Source organism: Phyllopteryx taeniolatus, chromosome 5 (assembly GCF_024500385.1).
Source record: "Phyllopteryx taeniolatus isolate TA_2022b chromosome 5, UOR_Ptae_1.2, whole genome shotgun sequence".
NCBI lineage: Eukaryota > Metazoa > Chordata > Actinopteri > Syngnathiformes > Syngnathidae > Phyllopteryx > Phyllopteryx taeniolatus.
Window position 1 is genome coordinate 7,381,253 of NC_084506.1, and position 25,385 is coordinate 7,406,637.

A 25,385-nucleotide genomic window follows, 5' to 3' on the forward strand; every position below is an offset into this window, starting at 1 on the left:
GTGGCAAAAAAGACTGAGAAAGTCAAGGAAGGCACATCAGACACCTGGGATTTCATCATCTACGGTCCATAATATCATCAAAAGGTTCCAAGAATCTGGAGAAATCACTGCATGTAAGCGGCAAGGCCAAAAACCAACATTGAATGCCCGTGACCTTCGATCCCTCAGGCGGCACAGCATCAAAAACCGACATCAGTGTGTAAAGAGCTCAAGAACACTTCAAAAAAACAATGTCAGTAAATACAGTTTGGTGCTACAGCCGTAAGTGCAACTTGAAACTCTACTATGCAAAGCAAAAGCCATTCATCAACAATACCCAGAAACGCCGCCGGCTTCTCTGGGCCCGAGCTCATCTAAGATGGACTGATGCAATGTGGTCCCACGAGTCCACATTTCACATTGTTTTTGGAAATTGTGGACGTCGTGTCCTCCGGGCCAAAGAGGAAGAGAACCATTCAGACTGTTATGGATGCAAAGTTCAAAATCCAGCATCTGTGATGGTATGGAGCTGTGTTAGTGTCAATGGCATGGGTAACTTACACATCTGTGAAGGCAACATTAATGCTGAAAGGTACATACAGGTTTTGGAGAAACATATGCTGCCATCCAAGCAACGTCTTTTTCGTGGACGCCCCTGCTTATTTCAGCAAGACAATGCCAAACCACATTCTGCACGTGTTACAACAGCGTGGCTTCGTAGTAAAAGAGTGCGGGTACTAGACTGGCCTGCCTGCAGTCCAGACCTGTCTCCCATTGAAAATGTGTGGCGCATTATGAAGCGTAAAATACGACAACGGAGACCCCGGACTGTTGAACAGCTGAAGCTGTACATCAAGCAAGAATGGGAAAGAATTCCACCTGCAAAGCTTCAACAATTAGTGTCCTCGCTTCCCAAACGTTTATTGAATGTTGTTAAAAGAAAAGGTGATGTAACACAGTGGTAAACGTGACCCTGTCCCAGATTTTTTGGAATGTGTTGCAGCTATAAAATGTAATGATTATTTGCTTAAAACAATAAAGTTTATCAGTTTGAACATTCAATATCTTGTATTTGTAGTGTATTCAATTAAATATAGGTTGAACATGATTTGCAAATCATTGTATTCTGTTTTTATTTATATTTAACACAACATCCCAACTTCATTGGAATTGGGGTTGTACTAAGAAAACCGTACAGTTTGGAAACTTTCAGCATATCAATGTATCATATATACCATATCATATCAAGCTACATATCTCCAAAATCACTACTTTTAATAAAACAAAAAACAAAAAATGCCAACTTGCTTGAGTTATCGCATGTCCGCATCGTTCATGATGGTATTACACCTTATATTGTTATCATATACCGTTGTGCAGTTTTTCTCAACCAGGGGTCTGTGGAACCCTAGTGGTCCGTGGTGTAATTGCAAGGGGTCCATGAAAATAAAATATCCTATGACATTTATAGAAATATGATCATTTTAATCAAACTTAACTTAGACCTTTATCTACCTAAAGTTCAGAGGGTAACAAGACTATTTTTTTCTCTCTAACTCCATCTGTTTCACAACTGTTATTCATTGTAGTTCCCATTTGCGTTGTTAAATGAAGGCTTGAGGTTAAAATAAGTCCATTCAAAGAAGCCATGATTTGTAAGGGGTGGCCACTCTTTTCCCTCTTTCTAAATGGCTTACGGCTTGTTCAAGATTCCTGCCTTCTAATTAAATCCTGGAAACAAACGAATCCTGTCTGAGTGAGTGTGCCCTGGTGCCACTGGCCACTGGCAAGCGGGTCAGCTGCTGTTACTGTTCTAATAAGCTTCACATGAGCTGTGGGTGCGACTCATTTCAACTGACTAGCGCAGAGTCTCATGTTTGAACTTTGACACCTCCTTCTTACACTGCCCACCTCTCCTCCTCCTCCGAGCCCCGACAGTTTTCCGCTTCTCCCCGGCTGCGCTCCATTCCCTTCCAGCTTATGATTTCTCCATTTTTTTGTTTCTATTTTGTTTTGTGACAGCCACCTGAAGTAAAGATGGCTCCAGAGAAGGAAAGTAATGGGCTTGACAACTACACATTTGCAGTGAGTACGTTTCCTCTTCCACAGGATTTCTTAAGCAATTAAATTACTAATTCAAATCATAATTCAGTTCAGGCTGTAGTCTGCTTTTTGCCCAAAGTCAGCGCCCCGTGACCCTGAACAGGATAACTGGGATTGAGAATGGATGGATGGATGGATGCATATGTATAATGTATATCTAAATTGTGCTGACGATACCTGCATATAGTGTGAGAAGTACAGACATATTCTTACATTTGTCTGTATACTTAGTATAAAAGCATACTTTTTGAGGGTTTTATGTCTTGCTGTACCAAAGTAGTGTTAAAATATAAAGGACAGAAAATAAAAACAACAAAACTGCTGTTAAACATTATAAGAAAACATCCATATTCTATTGTGCGTGTCCTCATGAGGGTCACTGGCGAGCAATAGCCTATCCCAGCTGACTGTGGGCTACACCTTGGACTGGGCACTAGCCAATCACTGGGTACATATACACAAACAACTGTTCACACTCACATTAATTTTAATAAATTCCAGTCTTTAATTAACCTAAAATGCAAGTTTTTGGAACGGTGGCAGCAGCTGGAGTAACCAGAGGTACATGCGAGCAAAAATATCATTTATGAATTGTGTCATCCAACAATGTCTATTAAAGTTAGCGTTTAATTTACATGCAGAGGACATGAAAAAAAATATTCTTCGTAATTTTGTGATTGTTGAGTGTCACAAACTGCTTATTAGCAGTTTGATCGTGTATTAGTTATACACAGTATACAATATTTCTGAGATGTTTATTTTATCATTTTGCCCGCATTTAAGCTTGAAGGGCGCTTCTCTGACCTACCTGAAACAAAACATGGAGATGAAGACAGTGACACTTCCATGGACGAAGAGGGCAGCAAGTGGGCTTACTGCGTAACAGACGTACCACCTTGGTACTTGTGTATCCTTCTTGGTATTCAAGTAGGTCAAGAAAACACAAGCATGTACCCAGGCAAAATCACTGTAAGGCAAGACAATGAAAATGTTTGGTCACATGAGGGCTCATGTTACTTGATGTCTTCTTCGTGGTTTGTTAGATTGCTTGGTTTTATATATGTGGACCTTATGGTGAAATTCGCTTCAGTCACAGTTGTAATGTAACAGTCAAGAAGTGCTTGGGTTACTGGAAAAGCAAATGTTCTCAAGAAATACGGGCAACTATATTAGCTTCTATACCACCGCCGATTCCATTCATTTTCTATAGCGCTTCTCCTCAATACAGGGACCAAGATTGCGCTATGATACATAATATATACATAATTTGAGCTTTTCTATTTTAGGTGTTAACAGTAACTATTTTTTTAATATACTGTAATTATAGTGAAGGTGATCTCTTTTTTGGGCACCCCCTGGAGGCCCTTAGCATTTACCAATATTACCTGATGGGGCAGCTATCACTGCCAAAATATCAATAATGTGCTTTTAGATGATATCATCACCGAGGTCTCAAAATAAGTATGCATCTTGTTTGCTCAGCACTGCTTGACGGCATTTGGAGGTATTATTGCCATCCCATTGATCCTCTCGCAAGGCTTGTGTCTTCAACACGACGGCCTCACACAGAGTCACCTCATTAGCACCATCTTCTTCGTGTCTGGAATCTGCACTCTTCTGCAAGTCACATTTGGCATCCGGTAAGTGAGACTAAAGAATACATTCTGTTTTATCGATGTCACTTTTCCGGTGCAAATAATTGCCTATCGCAAACAATACAGCCACTGCCCCACAAGACTCAGAATCAGAGTCAGAATGCCTTGATTGTTATTTGTATCGTACAAAATGCTCTAACAAGGTGCTTGAAGAGACATAAAGGCTACGAAAATACACCTCGAACACGTGGAGAAAAAAGAAAAAAAAACAACAACAACTAGCTAGATAAACTCCCTGCAACAACTGTTGGACTTTATCAGGATGATGAAACTTGGCCTTTGAGTAATAATTACAGTAATTAAAGTACTCTGAAGTATCTCGACTGCCATTCTAACGATTAGAATCACTACTCTGCTCAGAGGACAGAGAAGTGATTATAATCGCTAGAACGGCATGTCGATTGCTTTAAAAAAATTGTTTTTTTTTAACACCACTATCCACTAACAATAGTGATAGTTGAATGACTGTGTGGACAATTAGTGGGCTCACTTATATCATTGACAGAACTTTCAGGGTCTTAGTTGGTGAAACAGCCTCCAGTACCTCTTCGCTGTTCTGTGCGTGTCCCACAAGGTTCGGTACTAGGTCCCCTACTTTGCTCCCTTGATCTTCTGCCGTTGGGTCATATCATCGTTGGCTTGAATTTACCTTATTATTTACAGTAACTGCTGATGACTTGCAGCCTTCAGTCCACTAGCTGGCTACACTCCTTGATAGCTTCAATGCTGTCAGTGACTGGAGAGCCAACAAATCAATTCAAACAAACACAAGACAAGCACTAATTGTTGTCCCTAATAACACACATCACTTAATTAAGCATAGATTGGCTTCCCTGGATGGAGAAACAGCAGGAAAAGGTATACACACTAAGGACATTGGGCAAAAATCAGCTCTATAAGCTTTATATAAACATTTTGTGTTAAAAGTACTGCTCTTTATTAAATATGAAATTTATATTAGGAAGGAAAAAAGCCATCTCGTTTGGCACATGTGACAGTGAATCACCACTGGTCCCCATTATTGAGTCATCTACTTCGAGTATATCTTACAAGGTCTGGCTTGTTATTTGGTATGTATGGGCTTTGAGGAACGTTGGTAAAGCTGAAGTGCCCTGGTGTATACAGGGAGGTGTCCCTAATATTTAAGTAACTGTGTCCCTATAATTGCAGTGTAAACAGACTATAAGGCACATGCATCTGATTATTCCAGGGGACTTGATTCATCTTGTTACTGCAGATCTGTTTTGTTTGGCCCACAGAAAAACAGCAGTAAACCAAAATGCATTAAGCAGTATTAGGGAATGGTGGTCCTTGTGTTTGAGTCTTTGAAGTGTTTAGTGGGATTTCCCATGAATCATAAGATTCATAACATATTTTCATAAGATTTTATGAAAATATAATATAATTCCTCAATTGAAACCCTTAAACTCCTTGGATTTTATTACAAATAAAGCTGTATGAATGTTCCGCCTGTTCATAAGCGCAGTTTTTAGTTTATGTTCAGTAGTGAGTGTTTTTGTCACGGATGTTTATTTTTGGAGCCCCATGAAGTCAAAGAAGGTATTTTAATTGTGAAATAATACTTGTGCAGTCCTTGTCTGATGAATGCATCATGTAATCCATGTGATGGGCAAAATGTTTATATTGAGGATGTGCCATCAGCTCTTTCCCACTTTGATATATGAAAAATAACCTGGCAGATTATGTTGATATTCATGCTACATCCCAATTGACATGACTCAATTGATCTATCGTAACGTATTTTCTCAAATGGTTTGCAGACTTCCCATTCTCCAAGGTGGGACATTCACATTGCTTGCACCGTCCATGGCAATGCTGTCCATGCCAGAGTGGACTTGTCCTGCTTGGACACAGAACGCAAGCCTCGTCAATACGTCTTCTAGTGAATTCATAGAAGTGTGGCAGACTAGAATGAGAGCAGTAAGTAAATTCGGGGACACGACAGTTTTAAATCAACAGAAATTTGCTGGTGTTTCTTTGAATACAGTTCAATGAGGACAGAAAATATTTATTGACGGTTTAAAAAGAGCAATAATAAAAAAAAACAAAAAAAAACAGTGTCTGTATATAAAACCTATAGCTAATAAGACGAGAGCATTGTTGGTGGTTTACCTCAAATTTTGTTGACCAAACAACTCTGTTTGTAGCACAGGAGGAAATCTTTCAAAATGTATGAATCTATTAAAGTTATTGGTTCATTGGAAACTAGAATTCTCAAATTCTCATGAGAACAAGCTGTCCAGAAATGTTCAATTGGCATGAACGTGTAATTAAAAATTATTATCATTGTTTTTTTTAAATTACCAACAGTACAAATATCTGTGTGATTCCTGACTTGATGATCACGTACCATGTTTGTCTCCAGCTCCAGGGGTCCATTATGGTGGGCTCACTCTTACAGGTGTTTATTGGTTTCTCTGGCCTCATTGGCATCTTCATGCGTTTCATTGGACCTCTCACCATCGCCCCCACCATCTCTCTCATTGGACTGTCTCTTTTTGACTCCGCTGGCGCCAGTGCGGGGAACCACTGGGGAATTTCAACCTTGTAAGAGATATTACAAAAGACAGAGAGTCAGTTCTGGACTTCATATGGTCTGGGATTTGTATTTCTATTTCATTTAACTTGACTCATTTTTTTATTGCAATACTACCATTGGGATGCTTATTGAAATGTGTTTCCACTTAAATGCATTTTTTTTGGTCAAAACACATAGCTACATGTTTCAGTTTACCATTGAAGTGTGTGGTAAACCCTTAATCTCCCCCAGTAGCATGGCAGGAAATCCTATTAAAGGTCCAAGGATCCAACAACCTACTTTAGTAGCAGTAATTTATACAACCCAAATTCCAATGAAGTTGGGACGTTGTGTTAAACATAAATAAAAACATAATACAATGATTTGCAAATCATGTTCAACCTATGTTCAATTGAATACACTACAAAGACAAGATATTTAATGTTCAAACTGATAAACTTTATTTTTTTTTTGCAAAGAATCATTCATTTAGAGTTTGATGGCTGCAATACATTCCAAAAAAGCCGGGACAGGTGGCAAAAATGACTGAGAAAGTTGAGGAATGCTCATCAAACACCTGTTTGGAACATCCCACAGGTGAACAGGCTCATTGGGAACAGGTGGGTGCCATGATTGGGTAGAAAAGGAGCTTCCCTTCACCTCTTTGTGAACAAGTGCGTAAGAAAATAGTAAAACAGTTTCAGGACAATGTTCCTCAACGTACAAGTGCAAGGAATTTAGGGATTTCATCATCTACGGTCCATAATATCATCAAAAGGTTCAGAGAATCTGGAGAAATCACTGCATGTAAGCGGCAAGGCCAAAAACCAATATTGAATGCCCGCGACCTTCGATCCCTCAGGCGGGGCTGCATCAAAAACCGCCATCAATGTGTAAAGGATATCACCACATGGGCTCAGGAACAGTTCAGAAAACCAATGTCAGTAAATACAGTTTGGCGCTACATCCGTAAGTGCAACTTGAAACTCTACTATGCAAAGCAAAAGCCATTTATCAACAACACCCAGAAACGCAGCCGGCTTCTCTGGGCCCGAGCTCATCTAAGATGGACTGATGCAAAGTGGAAAAGTGTTCTGTGTTCCGACGAGTCCACATTTGAAATTGTTTTTGGAAATTGTGGACCCGTGTCCTCCGGGCCAAAGAGGAAAAGAACCATCCGGACTCTTATTGACGCAAAGTTCAAAAGCCGCATCTCTGATGGTATGGGGCTGTGTTAGTGCCAATGGCATGGGTAACTTACACATCTGTGAAGGCACCATTCATGCTGAAAGGTACATACAGGTTTTGGAGAAACATATGCTGCCATCCAAGTAACGTCTTTTTCATGGACGCCCCTGCTTATTTCAGCAAGACATTGCCAAACCACATTCTTCAGTTACAACAGCGTGGCTTCGTAGTAAAAGTGTGCGGTGTGGGTACTAGACTGGCCTGCCTGCAGTCCAGACCTGTCTCCCATTGAAAATGTGTGGCGCATTATGAAGTGTAAAATACGACGACGGAGACCCCGGACTGTTGAACAGCTGAAGCTGTACATCAAGCAAGAATGGGAAAGAATTCCACCTACAAAGCTTCAACAATTAGTGCCCTCAGTTTCCAAACCTTTATTGAATGTTGTTAAAAGAAAAGGTGATGTAACACAGTGGTAAACGTGACCCTGTCCCAGCTTTTTTGGAACGTGTTGCAGCCATATAATTTCAAGTTAATGATTATTTGCTAAAAACAATAAGATTTATCAGTTTGAACATTAAATATATTTTCTTTGTAGTGTATTCCATTAAATATAGGTTGAACATGATTTGCAAATAATTATATTCTGTTTCTATTTATGTTTAACACAACCTGCCAACTTCATTGGAATTGAGGTTGTATTTTGCCAAATGATTTTGAATCAGCAATGTACATTAATGTGATTTTTTTTTTCTGTTTCTCATACAGAACCACTGCTCTGATCATCGTTTTCTCACAGTACCTTCGTCACATTCCTGTGTCTTTCCCAACATTCAGCAAGGATAAAAAACTCCACTCCAGACGTGTGTACATCTTCCAGATTCTCCCTGTATGTAACCAATTTTGTGTTTTCTTTCTTATTTACTGATATTTTTGTTCAACAAGATGTATGAAAGCACTAAATTTTTTCTTTGGACTAGGGACAGGCATAACAACTGGTACAGTCAGTTGTTATTTTTATTTAAGACAAATTGGAGTGCACCATTTGCAGAGGTGGGTAGATTAGCCAAAAAATTTCCTCAAGTAAGAGTACTGTAACTTTAGAATAATATGACTCAAGTAAAAGTAAAAAGTGTCTCTTCAAATAATTACAAACCCAATTCCAATGAAGTTGGGACATTGTGTTAAACATAAATAAAAACAGAATACAACGATTTGCAAATCATGTTCAACCTATATTTCATTGAATACACTACAAAGACAAGATATTTAATGTTCAAACTGATAAACTTTATTGTTTTTAGCAAATAATCATTAACTTAGAATTTTATGGCTGGAACACGTTCCAAAAAAGCTGGGACAGGTCATGTTTACCACTGTGTTACATCACATTTTCTTTTAACAACATTCAGTAAACGTTTGGGAAATGAGGACACTAATTGTTGAAGCTTTGTAGGTGGAATTCTTTCCCATTCTTGCTTGATGTACAGCTTCAGCCGTTCAACAGTCCGGGGTCTCCGTTGTCGTATTTTACGCTTCATAATGCGCCACACATTTTCAATGGGAGACAGGTCTGGACTGCAGGCAGGCCAGTCGAGTACCCGCACTGTTTTACTACGAAGCCACGCTGTTGTAACACTTGCAGAATGTGGTTTGGCATTGTCTTGCTGAAATAAGCAAGGGCCTCCATGAAAAAGAAGTTGCTTGGATGGCAGCATATGTTTCTCCAAAACCTGTATGCGCCTTTCTCCAAAACCTGTATGCGCCTTTTCAGCATTAACGGTGCCTTCACAGATGTGGAAGTTACCCATGCCATTGGCACTAACACAGCCCCATACCATCACAGAGGCTGGCTTTTGAACTTCATAACAGTCCATAACAGTCCGGATGGTTCTTATCCTCTTGGCCCGGAGGACACGACGTCCACAATTTCCAAAAACAATTTCAAATGTGGACTCGTTGGACAGCCATAAAATTCAAAGTTAATGATTATTTGCTAAAAACAATAAAGTTTATCCTGCGATTGGCTGGCGACCTGTTCAGGGTGTACCCCGCATCTCGCTCGAAGATAGCTGGAATAGGCTCCAGCATGCCTGCGACCCCAGTGAGGATTAGCGTAACGGAAGATGAATGAATGAATGAATGAAGAAAGTTTATCAGTTTGAACATTAAATATCTTGTCTTTGTAGTGTATTCAATTAAATATAGGTTGAACATGATTTGCAAATCATTGTATTATGTTTTTATTTATGTTTAACACAACGTCCCAACTTCATTGGAATTTGGGTTGTATAAATTACTGCTACTAAAGTAGGTTCTTGGATCCTTGGACCTTTAATAGGATTTACAAAGCATTGTATTCTGTTTTTATTTATGTTTAACACAACGTCTCAACTTTATTGGAATTGGGTTTGTAAATACTCAAGTAAAAGTAGAAAGTATGATGCATTCAAACTCCTCTGCCAAGTACAATTTATCCAAAATGTTACTTGAGTAAATGTAACGCATTACTACACGCCTCTGACCATTTGTCTGCAAACAGCAGAGGTGCTGTTAATTCAGAGTCAGCTAGTTTGCAATCTAAAGAAGACAAACATGTCATCAACCATGGAAAGTGGGAAGAGACACTGGCATACAGCCATCTGCTCTGGCACAACGCAAAACAACAAATGGAAACAGGAGTTCAGAATATTTAGAGTGACTCTGGTGTCCATCAGAAAAGTAACAATTAAATCGATTATATGACCCATCGTCCCATCATGGAACATAAATGCCCATCCCTACTTTGGAACTGTTATTTTGTTTGTGCCTTCAGGTTCTGCTCGGAATCTCCTTGTCCTGGCTCCTGTGCTATATTTTAACAGTCGTCAGTGTACTTCCCTCTGATCCAGGCCAGTATGGCTACCTAGCTCGTACTGATCTGAAAGGAGATATAGTGGGTAAAGCTCCTTGGGTCACGTTGCCCTATCCAGGTAAGAAGCTGTGAGGTTTTGCGTAATGAAAACAGGATGAAAATTCCACAAACCCCGTGCCCCCCTCTGTTCCCTTAGGTCAATGGGGGTTGCCCACTGTGAGCGTGGCAGGTGTACTTGGCATTTTTGCTGGTGTGATTTCATCAATGATAGAGTCTGTTGGGGATTACCATGCGTGTGCCAGGCTATCGGGGGCTCCGCCTCCACCGAAGCATGCAATCAACAGGGGGATTGGCATTGAGGGACTGGGGTGTCTGCTGGCTGGAGCCTGGGGCACAGGAAATGGTACCACCTCATACAGCGAAAATGTGGGAGCACTTGGTATCACTAAGGTGAGACCACTCTGCCAGGCTGAATTTTCTTTAGAAATGTGTACTTTGTCTCAAGAAAAGCTATTACATAAACCATTTGCATGATTTCCTCGACTTCCTCGCCAGGTTGGCAGTCGCACGGTGATTTTCGCTGGGAGTATTTTTATGATAGCTATGGGTGTGTTTGGCAAAGTGGGAGCCATATTTGCCACCATCCCGTCGCCTGTCATTGGAGGGATGTTCATGGTTATGTTCGGAGTCATTTCTGCTGCAGGAATTTCTAATCTCCAGGTGAGCACTGCACATCAGTGCAGTTTACTTTTACACTACAGTTTGTTTTTTTTCTTTTGCACTCATATATCAGCAGTACCTCCAGCTCACTCGAGACCCTAAGAAGCTTTACACAGACGTACGAGATAATTATATGGAGGGCCACTTTGGCAAAATGTTACAAATTTGTTGTATCATAATCTCCTTGATGACTGTGTTTTACATTTTTTTTTTTTTTTTAGTATTCAGATTTGAACTCCTCTCGCAACATCTTCGTGTTTGGCTTCTCCATGTTCTCGGGTCTGGTCATACCTAACTGGGTAATCAAGAACCCCACAGCTATTTCTACAGGTAGAAGACTCATGTCACTTTTACTTAAAAAAAATTATGAAAACACGCACACGTACGCACGCACACACATGCACACGATACATTTGTTGTGTCATGGTGTCGCTATGTTATACAGGTGTGGCTGAGGCAGACCAGGTGCTGCAAGTTCTTCTTACAACCAGCATGTTTGTTGGAGGCTTCTTTGGATTCTTACTAGACAACACAATTCCAGGTAATACTGACTCATTTGGGCTTTGGGTATAGGTTTGACCTTAAATTATCTATAATTTCCAAATTTGAGTGCGAATATTTTAGTTTTTATTTCACATATGGAGAACTTGACATCAAGATTTTTCTGAATTCATTTTAAAATCAAGTGACAGTAATGGCCGCTTGAACATCTGCCTCACAGTTCTGCCTGTGTGGAGTTTGCATGTTCTCCCCGTGCCTGCGTGAGTTTTCTCCGGGTACTCCGGTTTCCTCCCACATCCTAACAACATGCGTGGTAGGTTAACTGAAGACTCTAAATTGCCCGTAGGTGTGAATGTGAGTGCGAATGATTGTTTGTTTCTATGTGCCCTGCGATTGGCTGGCGACCAGTTCAGGGTGTACCCGGCCTCTCGCTCGAAGATAGCTGGGATAAGCTCCAGCACACCCGTGACCCTAGTGAGGATAAGCGATACGGAAAATGAATGAAGGAATTATATATTTTTTTATATACACCTCAAACTCTCTCATTATGAACCTTGATTTGAGCACTGATGCTCTGTCATGTTGGAACAGGAAGGGGCCATCTCCAAACCGTTTCCGCAAAATTGAAAATGTTCAAAATATTAGCTCCTGAGCTCCAGTGGAAAGGAACTCTGAATGCTTCAGTATACACAAAGATTTTGGACAGTCAAACCATTTGGGGATTACCCCTTCTTTTTCCAATATGTCTGTGCACCAGTGCACAAAGCAAGGTCCATAAAGAAATGGATGAGAGAATTTGGTATGGATGAACTTGACTGGACTTGCACAGAGTCCTGCCCTCAACCCAATAGAACACCTTTGGGTTGATTTTGAGTGGACAGTGAGCCAGGCCTTCTCATCGAACATCAGTGTGACCTCACAAATATGCTCCAGGAAGAATGGGCAAAAATTCCCATAAACACACTCCTAAACCTTGTTGAAAGCCTTGCCGCAAGAGGACAGGCTCCCAAAACAAGGGTAGGCATAGGTGAATCCAGAAGCTGCGAATCTGCAGGGAACAATGTATTTGGTTTCACACATTTATTCAACTCATCATTTGACTCATGCATGTCTAACAGGCACAAAGCAGGAAAGAGGCATTCTGGCTTGGAACAAAGCTCACGAGGACAGTTCCATCAACACACCGGATAGTGGAGAAGTCTACGATCTTCCTTTTGGCCTGAGCGCTTACTTGTCTTCTTTTCCGTGGAGCCGTTACCTGCCATTCTGCCCACCTTTTGTGCCCAAAGTCCTTGATGGATGTGGAGATGACAATACCACTCGGGAACCAAAGAAGGCACTTGGACATTCAGAGCCATCACAAATTAGTATTGGAATCGCTCTTTAAATTGTTAACTCACATCAGCATCCTGTTTTTTGGAAAGAAAAAAAAAATGTATATATATATAGATGCAATGCTATGAGAGACGCCTGAATTTGAACTATGAGTTCACTGTGAAAGACACTTTTTTGCTTTACTGTCTTCTTAGATTGCAGTGACCTTTAATGAGTTCTTCAAATATTATTAAGTCATTTATATAAATATATATTTAATGTCACCAAAACAATGATCAGATTACATTATTAGACTACTTGAGCAAAAATGTTAATATATTTTATGATTTATTTGTTCAAAGAATAGAGAATCATGTACAACACCAAAGTGATGTAAATATGAATAAAACGTGTATATAATGTTTTATTTAACACACACTATGATTTTCAAGTCTTTACAGGAAGGTGAAAGTGTATAGCTATGCACATAATCACAATGCAAAGTAGAAAACCACTGGATTTTTCCGTTATTATTATGTACAAGATAACAAAAAAAAAAATCCAGTTTGATGAATTCACCAATTTAGTAACAGTAATCGTTGCTTGATAATTTTGTGTGTATTGCATTCGACTCATTGCTCTGCAGTTGTCATTTCGTAGTAGACCACCAGAGAGTATCGTTTAGCTACATTACAAACGACTGTATGTTGACAAAAGTGTTGGGACACCTGGAATTTTTCTCCATTCAGGTTGGATGTTGCACCGGAGAGAGGGCCTGGCTCACCGTATCTTTTTTAGTTCATCCCAAAAGTCTTGGATGGGGTTGAGGTCAGGGCTCTGAGGTTCTCACACACCAAACTCATCCAACCATGCCTTAATGGACCTTGCTTTGTCTGTTGGGTCATGGGAAAATATTTAAGCAGAAAAGGAAAAATAAGTGCTCCACGGCACCACTGATTAATTAATTACATGACTAATATGTGGGAACGTTATCACTTGACTTGTTTTAATTTATTTTAACATTTAATAGATTGCATCTTAATTGTGTTTTGCTTGAGAAATTAGTGTGAATTCCCGCCATTTAATAATGCATGTTTTGGGACTGTACGAATGCTCGTACGAAGCTAGAGCTAATGTAGCATGCGTTCAAGGAACACAAGGCCTTCGTGCAATTACCATATCATAGTCTGATACACAATGACTCAAAAACTATTTTCAGTCATGCGCTTTTAAAAAACAAAATCGAAAAACCCCTTCAAAAGTCAGTTTCAGCATCAAAGGAAGTGCTCCCTTAAACATATATTACTGGTGCAAATAATGCATAGTTAAAATTGGTCCGTGACTGTCAATGTCATCTGTTTGTTATATACATGCGGCACTGTAATTAACGGCACAAAGACGGGGTTACAAAAAAAAAAAATGTCTGCAGTTTAAGACGTGACTGTGTCGAGGAAACTACATCCAATTTGTGAGTAAAAATAATACAGTCGGAACCGAATGGGCTCACAACTGTACAAAAAGAAAGATAAATTGCATGTTTATTGCACATTTATTATACACTTATGTTTCAATACAGATTACAATATTGCAAACAACATAACAGTGCATGACCTATGTAAGGCCACCAGGCAAAACCAGCAACGCTATACTGTACGCTTTAACCTCAGTTCTTGCTCTGATATGGAGAAAAAGAGGGTGCTTTAAAGAGTAATGTGCTGAGCAGGAACATGTACTGATTTGGCCTTTGACCTCAGCTCCTCTGACATCTTGGGTCCAATATCCCTTCAAATCTATTGGGAAATAAAAATGAAACGATAAGTTTCACAGATGTGAAACTGGCAATGAAGCTGTAGGCTCGATGGAGAGGTACCGAATGTGTCATGCAACGTGAGCTACAGAGTAGGAAAAAAGCACCAGAGATATTCCACTGGAGCGCACTGACTGAGCTGTGTTACATGCAAAGTAATGATGTGAATGTTCAGTGCTGATAAAATGATGACAGTGTTGGCTAGTCATTAATTTTGTATTTATTTTTTTTAAGCTGTGGGACTTAATGATCTGCAATGAAAACAAACACGGAAAGGAGGAAGACTAATGAGGTTCGATTTCAAGTCTCTGTGTTTTGACACCAATGTAAACCGTTCCAACTAAACTTGTGGTGTTGCCAATCAATTCCAAAGCTACTTGATTGGGACCTCACTCCCTCATCCATCCATCATCCATCCATCCATTTTCTATAAGGCTTATCCTCATTAGTGTCGTGGGAAAGCTGGGGCCTATCCTAAGTGAATTTGGGCGAGAGGCTGGGTACACTGTGTGCACTGGCTGCAGGTGAATTGCCAGGCACCCAAAAATATTTATTTCACCCTCACATTCACATACTGTATATGGAGAGTTTACAGTTTTCAATTAACCTAACATGCTAGTTAATGGAAGCTAGGATGAAGCCAAGTTAGCACCTACCAAAAAAACCCACGCAAGCACGGGTAGAACATGCAAACTCTACACGGGAAGACCAGAGCTGGGATTCGAACCCCAAACCTCAGAACTAACCGCTAATCTACCGTGCTGCCTCCGGACCACACGCCAAATACATTAAAGAGACCTGACTGTTCCCCAGAGGAAGCAGCTCTTTAGTCATAGCGGTTTTGGGAAAAAAAAAAAAAAATACTAACCAAGGACAAAACCTCAAACAGATCTAAGATTTGGTGAGGCGACCATCTGTCTCCACCATTTGAACTGAGAAAGAGAGAGAAAAAGAGACAGTGAAACAGAAAGATGGAGGACAATAATGTACCCAGTAAAAAAAACAAAGAGAAATTATGATAAAGAACATTGATTAACTCTTATAGATTGCATTGTATAAAAAAAAAATTAAATTTAAAATAAACAACTATCATGGCACGCAATAGAATGAAGACCTCCACCAGGGCCAAACTGTTAACAGTAAAATATGTTTTTCCTTCTGCAAGTGCTATTGTATTGACAGCACATGGATTCTTACTGTGGAGATAAAATTAAATGGAAAAACATCAGAAAAAGTTAAACAGGCAATCAGGAGACCATTTCAAGGTAAAATGAAAAAAATGCTGCACTTACTGACTAAAGTGAATCATGTGTGAAGGATTTGTAGTCACAGGGATCATTCCTCGCTCACACGCAATGTAGTTTACAAGAAGACATCCAACGGCTGACTGGATGGCTCACCCATTCTGTGGGCTGACCTCAAACTAGGTCTGCACTAAAACCAGTGTCAGTATTTAGCTCATACTGAGAATGACTTTCGTAAGTGGCCCACGACGAGATTCGTTGCCTCAGCAAGCAAATCATTGCCTTCATTTAGCGTGCATCATGTTCCTCCTTCTCACTCAGACCAGATGTGCAAGAATACTGTACTTTCAAAAAAGATTGCAAGTTGAGCACATGAATGCAATTACAAAGGGCGCATCTATTTTAAGAGATCACTTAATTACACTTTATTATAGAAAATGAGACAGTCTGCAGTAATTTAGAACCAGAAGCCAGAAGAAGTTGAAGTCCAGAGTTATTGCAATTGTCATTTATACTGAAACTGACATTGAAGGCCATTATGTTAACTGGGCAATGTTAAGGGAACACTACCTTCTTTTCCTCATAACATTAGTACAACATTTGTCTTAATTTTACTGAAGTGTGTCTCATTATACTAAATGACCCCAACGATATGATACCCATTATTTCCTGGCCTCTTTATTGAATCATGTTTAATGACAGTCTGACCGCCTGGGAGGTTTTTCAGGTTTATATTGAGCTAATAGAATAGAATAGAATAGAATAGAAGAGCTTTTATTGTTTCTATATACAGGTACAATGAGACTGAAAGCAGCTCCTTCTCCAGTGGAATGTAATTCAAATACAAAAAATAAAATAAGAAGTTAAAAAAAAAAAAAAAAAAAAATTTACAACAGAAGAGAAAAGGTAATCCAGTAAGATAAATAATATAATTCTAGTATTGGACAGTGTATGATTATTGTACAGACGCAATGAATATTGCACAGTAGGTGGATGAAGGAAGCATGGGGGTCAGGAGGTCATGGGGTTATTGTGAGTAAAGGGTGGTAATGACTTTTGGGGAAAAGCTGTTCTTGAGTCTGTTTGTCCTTGCTCTGATACACCTGTCGCACCTCCTTGAGGGCAACAGGTCAAACAGCTCATAGAAAGGGAGACCTAACCTTGATTATGTTGTTTGCTCAGCTGAAGCAGTGTGAGGTCTAAATGTCCATCAGGGAGGGAAGATGACAAATGATTGCCCAATGTAAATTATTGCTTTCGGAGGGGTGTTTTCCAACTGCTCTTAAAACCGCACTGGCTAAGCCCCCTCTGAAGAGGAATCTTTTGGATAGTATCTAACTCTATAATTACAGACCAGTATCCAATCTGCCATTTTTCAGTAAAAGTTTTGGGAAGCTTGTTTTTAATCGGCTTAATGATTTCATCATTTCCCCAAATTTCCATTAGAAATTCCAGTCTGGTTTTAGAGCTAAACACAGTACTGAGACGACACTTGTTCAGGTTATAAATGATCTTAGACGTAAACTATACATGAGAAAACCTGTAGTCCTGGTTTTATATTAGCCTTTAGTGCAAATTTGATTGTATACTTTGGTACTGTACTGATCATGAAATACCAACTTCAAATCAACTTTACAAATCGATTTGTTGGTTTGTTACTTTTTTTTAACTGGGTTCAATCCTATCTTAGCAACAGATTATTTTTTTAAAAACAAATCTTCATCTACAAGCTATGAACTGAATTGCGGTGTCCTGCAAGGCTCAATGTTTAGTCCACTTATTTTTAATTTCCACGTTGCCACTTGGTGACATCATCCGATGGCATGATATAAATTTGCAGATATGTGGGTGATACACACTGCCGTGTCTCCTGACAACACAGGGCCATTGAATGCCCTCTTTAGCTGCATTTTAGACATCATCATGAATGGCGTAAACTTATTGCAGTTCTACCAGGACAAAACTGAAATACTGGTTATCGTACCTGAAGCACCGAGAGAAACATTTAAACCATACGCTAAAGTAAAGAATCTAGATGTGGCATCCAACTCAACCTTGACCTTCGAACACCACATCAGACACTCTATCACCAAGAACGGGCTTTATCATGTCAAAAACACTGCCAAAGTGTGTCAATTTCTCAAGTCAACATAGAGACATGGATTCCTGGTTTTATAACCCGTATAATTGACTGTTGTGCTCTTCAGAGGTGTCAGAGGTGTGGACTCGAGTCACATGACTTGGACACCAGCCATACTTGAGTTGTGAATTTGATAACTTTAGAGTCGACTTGAAAAATGTTACAAGACTTCCAACTCGACTTGGACTTGAACAGCATGGACTCGTGACTCCACTCTGACTTTATCAATCAGTGCACAGCTAGCGTCTATTCGACATGAAGCTATACTCTTCTTTGTGTCCTTTTCTTCTTCTTCGCCCTTTTTTGACGTAATACGTTTACGCAGTGCCCCTTAGTGTCTGATTGAGATACCACAGTTGGATAAAGTGTTCTTCGTTTTTTTTTAATTAATACCTTACGCACGCCTTAAAGAACTTTGCGCCGAAGAAATGCCAAGTTTAAACTGAAATCTTTTTATATTTGTGTTTTATTTATTTGTTGTGTTTGAAATTGTCTCACTAGAAAGGTTTGTAGACAAGAAAATGCAGTTTCTTGCTATATGGACAATGGAATTTAAGAAAAAGTACTGTTGATTATCTAAAAGAGGTCACCAATTGGTCGTTCATTATCAAGTGAAATGTCTCTTTTTCTCTTGTGTATTCATAATTGCTCTTTAAACAAACAAAATTATATTGTATCCGATTACTTGATTATTCCATATAATTGTCAGTAGGATACTCGATTACTAATTGCAGCACTACTGGATGCAAATCCTTATTTGTGACAGGTCTGTTTAATGTAACTTCAGAAGTATAAAAAGTAAGTCATAGCATAGCATTTTCAGAGAATAACTGAAAACGTACTATCGATCGGTTTTGAAGGGGCAAAAACTAACAAAGTTGGTTTAGCTTAAAATGTTATTGAAATGAAAAGAGAATTACACACTGTGGTTAAGAAAGTTACGATACGTGTACAGAAACTGCGCTTTAGTTCCAAGTTCTGTCCTCAAATTTCCTTGACCTCAGAAGTCAAGTTAGCATAATGAGAACATTCAGAGTTTCCCCTGCCTTTTTTCTTTCCGGCCCTGCATCTATGTTTCTTGCAAACTGACACCACGAAGGTTCAGTGCGACTATGTGTGTACATTAGTTGAACTTCAGGCTTCGACCCTGTATCCACGAACATGGATATTTTCCCAAAAATCTTTTCTGTCTTATAGCTTTTTCCACCCACAAACGAAGGCTTTTGCCCTTAAAAACAGAGCTTTTGGGGAGAGTCCAGTGTGTAATCCGCTTCATGCCCAAAGTTAGCAGGTATAGCCTCCAGCTCACCTCGGACCTCAACGACGATAAGCAGTATAGAAATTGGATGGATGGATAGAATGGAGGCATCTGAATGCGTGACCGAGTCAGCTGATGTTACTTTCTCCAACTTCTGATTGAACAATCAGAATCAGAATCAGAATCAGAATCAGAATCATCTTTATTTGCCAAGTATGTCCAAAACACACAAGGAATTTGTCTCCGGTAGTTGGAGCCGCTCTAGTACAACAGACAGTCAATTTACAGAACACTTTGGAGACATAAAGACATTGACAAAAAACAACAACAAACAACAATTGTGCAAAAAGATGCAGAGTCCTCAGTTCGAATGGCTAATATCGCAATAGTCCGGTGCAATGACCATTGTGCAAAGGGCACAACTTCAAGGAGTGTATGTGTTTAAAAAAAACAAACAACAAAAACAAAACAACTGTAGTTCTATTTTACCCCGGAGTGAGGAAACTATAAGTAAATAAAAGTTTTTAAGAATATCTGTGTACATTTGAAATGGCCTCAAAGACTGAAGGCCAATGTCAGACTGAATGGATGGAATGAATGGAATGCATACTGAGACATCAGTGATTCTTGCAATTTAAGTGGAGACTTCATACAAACTAAATATTAGTTTCATTAATGAAAACCAAAGTGCTTGGTTAAAATGACTGTCTTTCCAAAAATAATAATATTTGCTTTTCACAGACCCTTCCATAGCGGTATTATTTTAATATGTTTATTAATCTGGTTGCAAACACGGTAACCAAAATTTTAGAAAGGCTTTGCCATTCTGAAACTCTGCACAATACAACCAAATGAAAACACATTGTTCAAATAACATCTGTCAAACAACAAAAGCCCACAATAATCTTGGGAAATGAGCTTTCATGTTTCTTCTGCAATATGCTGAAGATTAAGTAGTTGAATTATATTTGTTATCATGCGGGTAATGCCACCTACCGTTATACACCACCATCATATCCAACTTTATGCATCCAAAACTAACAGAAACTGGGACAATGGAAAACCATAAAACCTTTGGGAATCGGGAAGAGTCACAAGAGCTTTTCCTCATGATGCACATGATGAACGTCTGGAATATTTCCCCATCCTAATGTGCAATGTATCCACATATTTCAAGCTCGCTTTGGCATGTGTCAAAATGTGAGTGTATTTCCACAACATCAGCACAACTCAAATAAAGGTCTCAAGCTGGCAGATGGGAAGTGTAAACTTCATGCTCTGTGCATTCAATATCATTTTCAATGTTTACCAATTTTTTCTTGACAGGAATGATGAATTTCAAACTAAATTCACCCTTTTGAACCCACATTTCAGAGTTCATAAGGTTCAATCATAGGTGCCCCATTAGCCAGAAAAAAAAGTGATACTGTCCATGCCAGTAACACCCACTATGTTTTTTGAATGCAAGGGAGTCAGACAACACATTCATTTGTACAATCCCTTCTCTGTATTAAACATAAAATACTTTAAAAAAATATACATTTCAATAATAATTCCATTATAAAGAAAGAAAACAAACAAAAACATCACCCAGTGTTGAATTCGCTGAGCCAGAGTTGTGAGCGAGGCTAAACTAAGTAAACTAATCCAAGGTGATTGCATTGTGCTGTTCTGAGTTAAAGTCATGTCGCAGTGTGGAGTTTAGAAATAGCAGGCGGAGCAGAAATGCTAATGTCAAGTGAGGGCTAGTGTCATCATATTCTAAAAGCTAGAGAGCAGAATGAAAAGCAGACCTCTGGGCTGGCAATCTCCCTCACCTCAACTGCTCTTTCTCAAGTTTATCATCTGCTTTTTGTATCACATCTCTCAACTCAGAGCGATCACGCATGAGGTCTGACAAGAGGCATCTTGATAATGAGGAGAAAATGAGAAGAACAGAAGCCACAGGCAGAAATATCCCTCGCCTGCTTCTCTCTCCTCTTGCATCTAAAGATCTATTCCCCTGCTGCACCAGCTTTAAGAGCAGGAAGCTGCCCTGAAAGCAAGTCTCCTGCTGCCAAAGTGCTACATAGTCTGGGACATGGTGGCAACTTTACCACCTACGATCCAGAGTCAGACTGACATCCAGTCTGGCAAACCTGCAAACAAGGACCAAAATGATGAGGACAATTAAGGTACTGTGCAATGTGCTTTTGTATGATACTGGTAAGGATTAGTTGGTGTTCAACATGATGTCGGTAAAACACAATCCGAACAACTCAAATTCCATTAACCTCTACCTTATTTATTGCTTTTGCTTGTTGCCATGTGATGTGACCCTGTACATGATGACATCTCATGGAAATGAGTCCTCTCCAAGCCATGACTCCATGTTACTGGTATGCAACGTCATAATTGTTGGTATGACCGTTTTATTTAGTGGATCCCACAAAGACAGGCATTTTCCTTGAGGGGCTATTTTTGTATGAAAATCCAGGAAACCAAAGACAGTTTTATCTGTAAATGAAAACCTTGAAATACTGGGAGACTCACTTTCTGATTGGTGGTCAGAGACATTACATAGACGCCAATACATGCAGCTAAATAAAGCAACCTATGATTGAGCTACTTTTCTAAAATTGAAAACACACTGGTCACTCGCATTCTTGTGGCTGAGCTAGAGTTCTCAAGAGTCGAACCTACTTCTGTCCTGTTAGTGTCAAATAGTTGTGATTTAACATCGTCCCCCAGATCCCAAGAGGATATTTAACTACAAATGTAAGCCCTGTGGGATTGTATTTAAAAATTGCCACGGCATGATAATTTTACTACAAAACCCCAGTTTAACTTGTGTGTGAGAAAGACAATACCAAATCAGAACAAACCACTGAAGAGAGTAGCAGATTGCGACTTGATGAATCATTAAAGACAGGCGGCTTGGTGCACATGGAAAGTGGACTTAGGCTTTTCATCCTGGCCTGTCATGCGAGAGTTCTCTGCTACTGTGACTGATCCTGATGTTTCAAAGCTGCTTAGTCAATGGGAATGGCTAGGAGGGTTAGCACAGGAATCACTAAGACTCTACCAGCTTGCCACATGAACCATTCTGGACTTTGGGGTTTTCGTTTGATCTCTGGTAGGATTAAAGCTTAAAGTTATAGCTGCTCGTGTGCATGTAAGATCCGAAATTGGCCTCTATTTTAAAATTATTAACAGCAAGTGCCAGGTCTGGAAAAAGGCTACAATCTCATATTTGTTTTCCTCCCAAACAGATGTTTCTTTTTCTTTTTTTGCTAAGTAACTCTTTTCATACAAAAAGCGCTAAATTGCTGATTGGTGCCCAGCGTATGCCACATGACCAAAAAGATTGAGACACACGGCCATTAGTCCAACAAGAAAATAAACACAGATTCCATTCCATCTTTCGGGAACGTGTGAAGTCCACCGTCACTCATGTTGAACCCAAGCGAGGTTGGTCTTTCGTTCTTCCACTCCGGACCCATTCAAGCACACCTTGAATGAACTTTGCTTTGTGCACCAGGGCGCAGTCATGCTGGGACAGAAAAGGGCTTTCCCCAAGCTGTTCCCACAAACTTGTCAAAAGTGTCTTGGTAAGGCTATTTAATGGACTACAAGGTTTGTCTCAATACATTTGTCCAAACAGTATATCATAAATTATGTGTATATTTGTATTCTATTTTTACAAGGTCATGGGTAACTGTGTATAGTCATTATGTGGTTTGGAAAACTTGGGCTCATTTGACATTTTTATTGAATGTTTGTTTCCACGAAATGCACTTTTTTTCCCTGCAGTTTGGATCACGATTGAAATTTATTGATTTATCTGTGCACATTCTCTGTCCGTCCTTATCCAAGCCCGCATAATCTGTTTACTTAATGGTTCTCATTATATTTTCTCTCGCACAAAACAGAAAACTGTCGTCAGGATGTGTGTGTGGTAAATATAAAAGACACCTTGTTATCCCTATGCAGCTGAAAAAATAATCAATATATTTGTACAAAATTTGATCAAACAAGCAAAAGATACAACATGAACTAGTTATTTCAGTTGGAAATATGTTGTTGCGCTGTACTTTAGAAGTGCATAAGACATAAAATGAGTGATTTATTAGCATCTGAAAGGATCAACTTTGAGCAATTTATGGTCAGTGAGGCCAGATGAGAAGAAGGTGGAGGTTGTGCGTGCGTACTTTCCCAAGGGGTCACAGTTGTAAAGGCTCGCTTTAACAGACGGGAGGTTGTATTAAATCATTTAGTGCAGGGAGCCACTGACCGACAATCACATTTACCAGAGGGACATCATTCTTTTGGGATATTTTCCAGCATGTCTGAGCTATCTGATTGACAGTTTACAATAAAAGCTTCACAATGGTTTGAATTGTAATTGGGAACACAGAGGTCACTGGTAGCATTGTGGTGGACACGACTAACTTTATTATACTTTATTTTTGCTTCCCCTCTTGAAAATGTTGTTGTTTTTTTCACTTGTTATATCCACTGTAGCTTACCTCTACCTTATTTGTGAATAGTTGTATTATTGACCGTGTTGATTGTGTTCACAGATATAAATATAGAATACATAATCCATATACTACAATTGTTTCTTACTTGTATGAATAATTTTGGCGAAGGGTGCCCTTTTTTGTTTTTTTGTCAGGCATTTGTCTGTGCAAATGCCTGACAGTCGTGGTCCGGACTAATGGCAGTGCTTCTACAAACTTTGCAGAATGCTAAAATGTTCAAACATAACGCAGTGTTTATTACATAGGTGTGGCTCATTTAGCTTCTGACCACGTTTGATTTGTATTTACCACAATATCTTGATGTAATTTACCATCACAGCTGTTTGAGCAGCCAAGGAGCAATAAATATGGCATACTCCCACTTTAAATTGCATGAGATTATTTGGGACACATCTAAATCAAAGCCATGGAAAATTAGTTAATGTAGTTTTGGTTTAGGCAGACGACCACCCCACACTGAAGTTTATTTCTGAGAAGAAGGGAGTTTCCTGGCCTCTGCCTCCAAAGAACTTGCTCAGTTTGGTATAAGAAGTGTGGTCCGAAGCCCATTTTATTACAAAGTTCCTTGAGAACTGAACTGTGAGCCAGATATGCTAACCACTCAAGCCTATGAATATTCTCATTCAACCAGGTCATTTCATTCCCAGGGCATTCAATCAATCGCAACTGGACTGTTCTGTTTTTCCTGTCATCCGAGCAGGCTTCATCAATTCATGCAACAAGGCTTAGTTAGGACGCACTAGCCAGTGATTGTATGGAAAACTTAACTACGCGGTGGTATGTTGAACCAAGGGGCACGCTGGTACGTCATCACAGCAAGTGACTAAAACGGACCAATCACGAGAGATGATCTCCGCGCCGTTCTACACGCAGCAACTATTTTTGTCGGGTGCGCGGCAAGCTACGCAGAGGTGCTGCGCGGGCCAATTCGTCGGTCACGTGATGCAATCCGGGCGTTGTGGGCCTGCGACCGCGGGAGTATAAAGAGGCCTTTAGAGGCATGCCCCACACCACGTATGGAATCATTATTTTGGAATGCTAAAAGGGGGACAGCCGTTAAGCCGCATGGCCGATAGGCCATTGTCCGTCCACCAGAGTCATTGGGTGGAAACCCCCTCATTGATATTCCACTCAATTGTAAAGTGGTTGTGGAGTTACGTAACGGTAAAGGAGGCCATGCTGTTTGTTGTAAGGCAGAATTATGGAGTTTCTTTGGAAAAAAAAAAAAAAAAAAAAAAAAGGACGGCACTGTAAGTATGAGATAGGTGATGTCATAAACCCCCTCCTCTGTTAAGTGATGGTTTTTCCACCTTTGTTTATAAATCCTCTCTCAGCCCTCTTTCAAACCATCGGTCTTCCCTGTCCAGAATATGCACATTTTTGTCCTCCAAAGAGTGCTGTGCTTCCTCTTAGAGGTGCAGGTAGACAGCTGAGTCTTGACCTGAGGAGTTTGCGCGTCTGTGTTTTGCCATGCGTCTGCTCAGTGGTTGCTTGGTTTCTCCGATGTATGTATCCTTGCATTCCTCACTGCACTTGACCGAATACACCAGATTGCTTTTC

General features: G+C 39.7%; 1 protein-coding gene and 1 long non-coding RNA gene across 6 annotated transcripts in view; one reads left to right on the top strand and one right to left on the bottom strand.

The window, feature by feature from the left end:
• Positions 1-1,930: 1,930 nt before the first annotated feature.
• slc23a4 (solute carrier family 23 member 4) lies at positions 1,931-13,260 on the top strand. 2 transcript variants are annotated; one of them, XM_061773692.1, is made up of 12 exons: positions 1,931-2,064; positions 2,866-3,009; positions 3,565-3,722; positions 5,519-5,678; positions 6,124-6,305; positions 8,233-8,353; positions 10,280-10,436; positions 10,515-10,768; positions 10,874-11,038; positions 11,260-11,368; positions 11,484-11,579; positions 12,658-13,260. In XM_061773692.1, exons 1-12 carry the CDS (start codon positions 2,017-2,019, stop codon positions 12,924-12,926), a joined length of 1,863 nt encoding a protein of 620 aa, XP_061629676.1. In that variant the 5' UTR covers positions 1,931-2,016; the 3' UTR covers positions 12,927-13,260. The 2 variants fall into 2 exon arrangements, with proteins under 2 accessions (XP_061629676.1, XP_061629677.1); XM_061773693.1 differs by lacking the exons at positions 5,519-5,678; positions 6,124-6,305.
• Positions 2,015-25,385, bottom strand: part of LOC133478099 (uncharacterized) — a 38,624-nt gene continuing 15,253 nt past the window's right edge. Inside the window, exons 3-6 of one of the 4 annotated variants that reach the window (XR_009788572.1) lie at positions 15,529-15,592; positions 10,607-10,704; positions 6,109-6,302; positions 2,015-3,049 (exon numbers count right to left, since the gene is read on the bottom strand). This is a non-coding gene — a long non-coding RNA (uncharacterized LOC133478099). The remainder of the gene's footprint in view (positions 3,050-6,108; positions 6,303-10,606; positions 10,705-15,528; positions 15,593-25,385) is intronic. The other 3 variants (XR_009788571.1, XR_009788573.1, XR_009788570.1) reach the window with 3 other exon arrangements.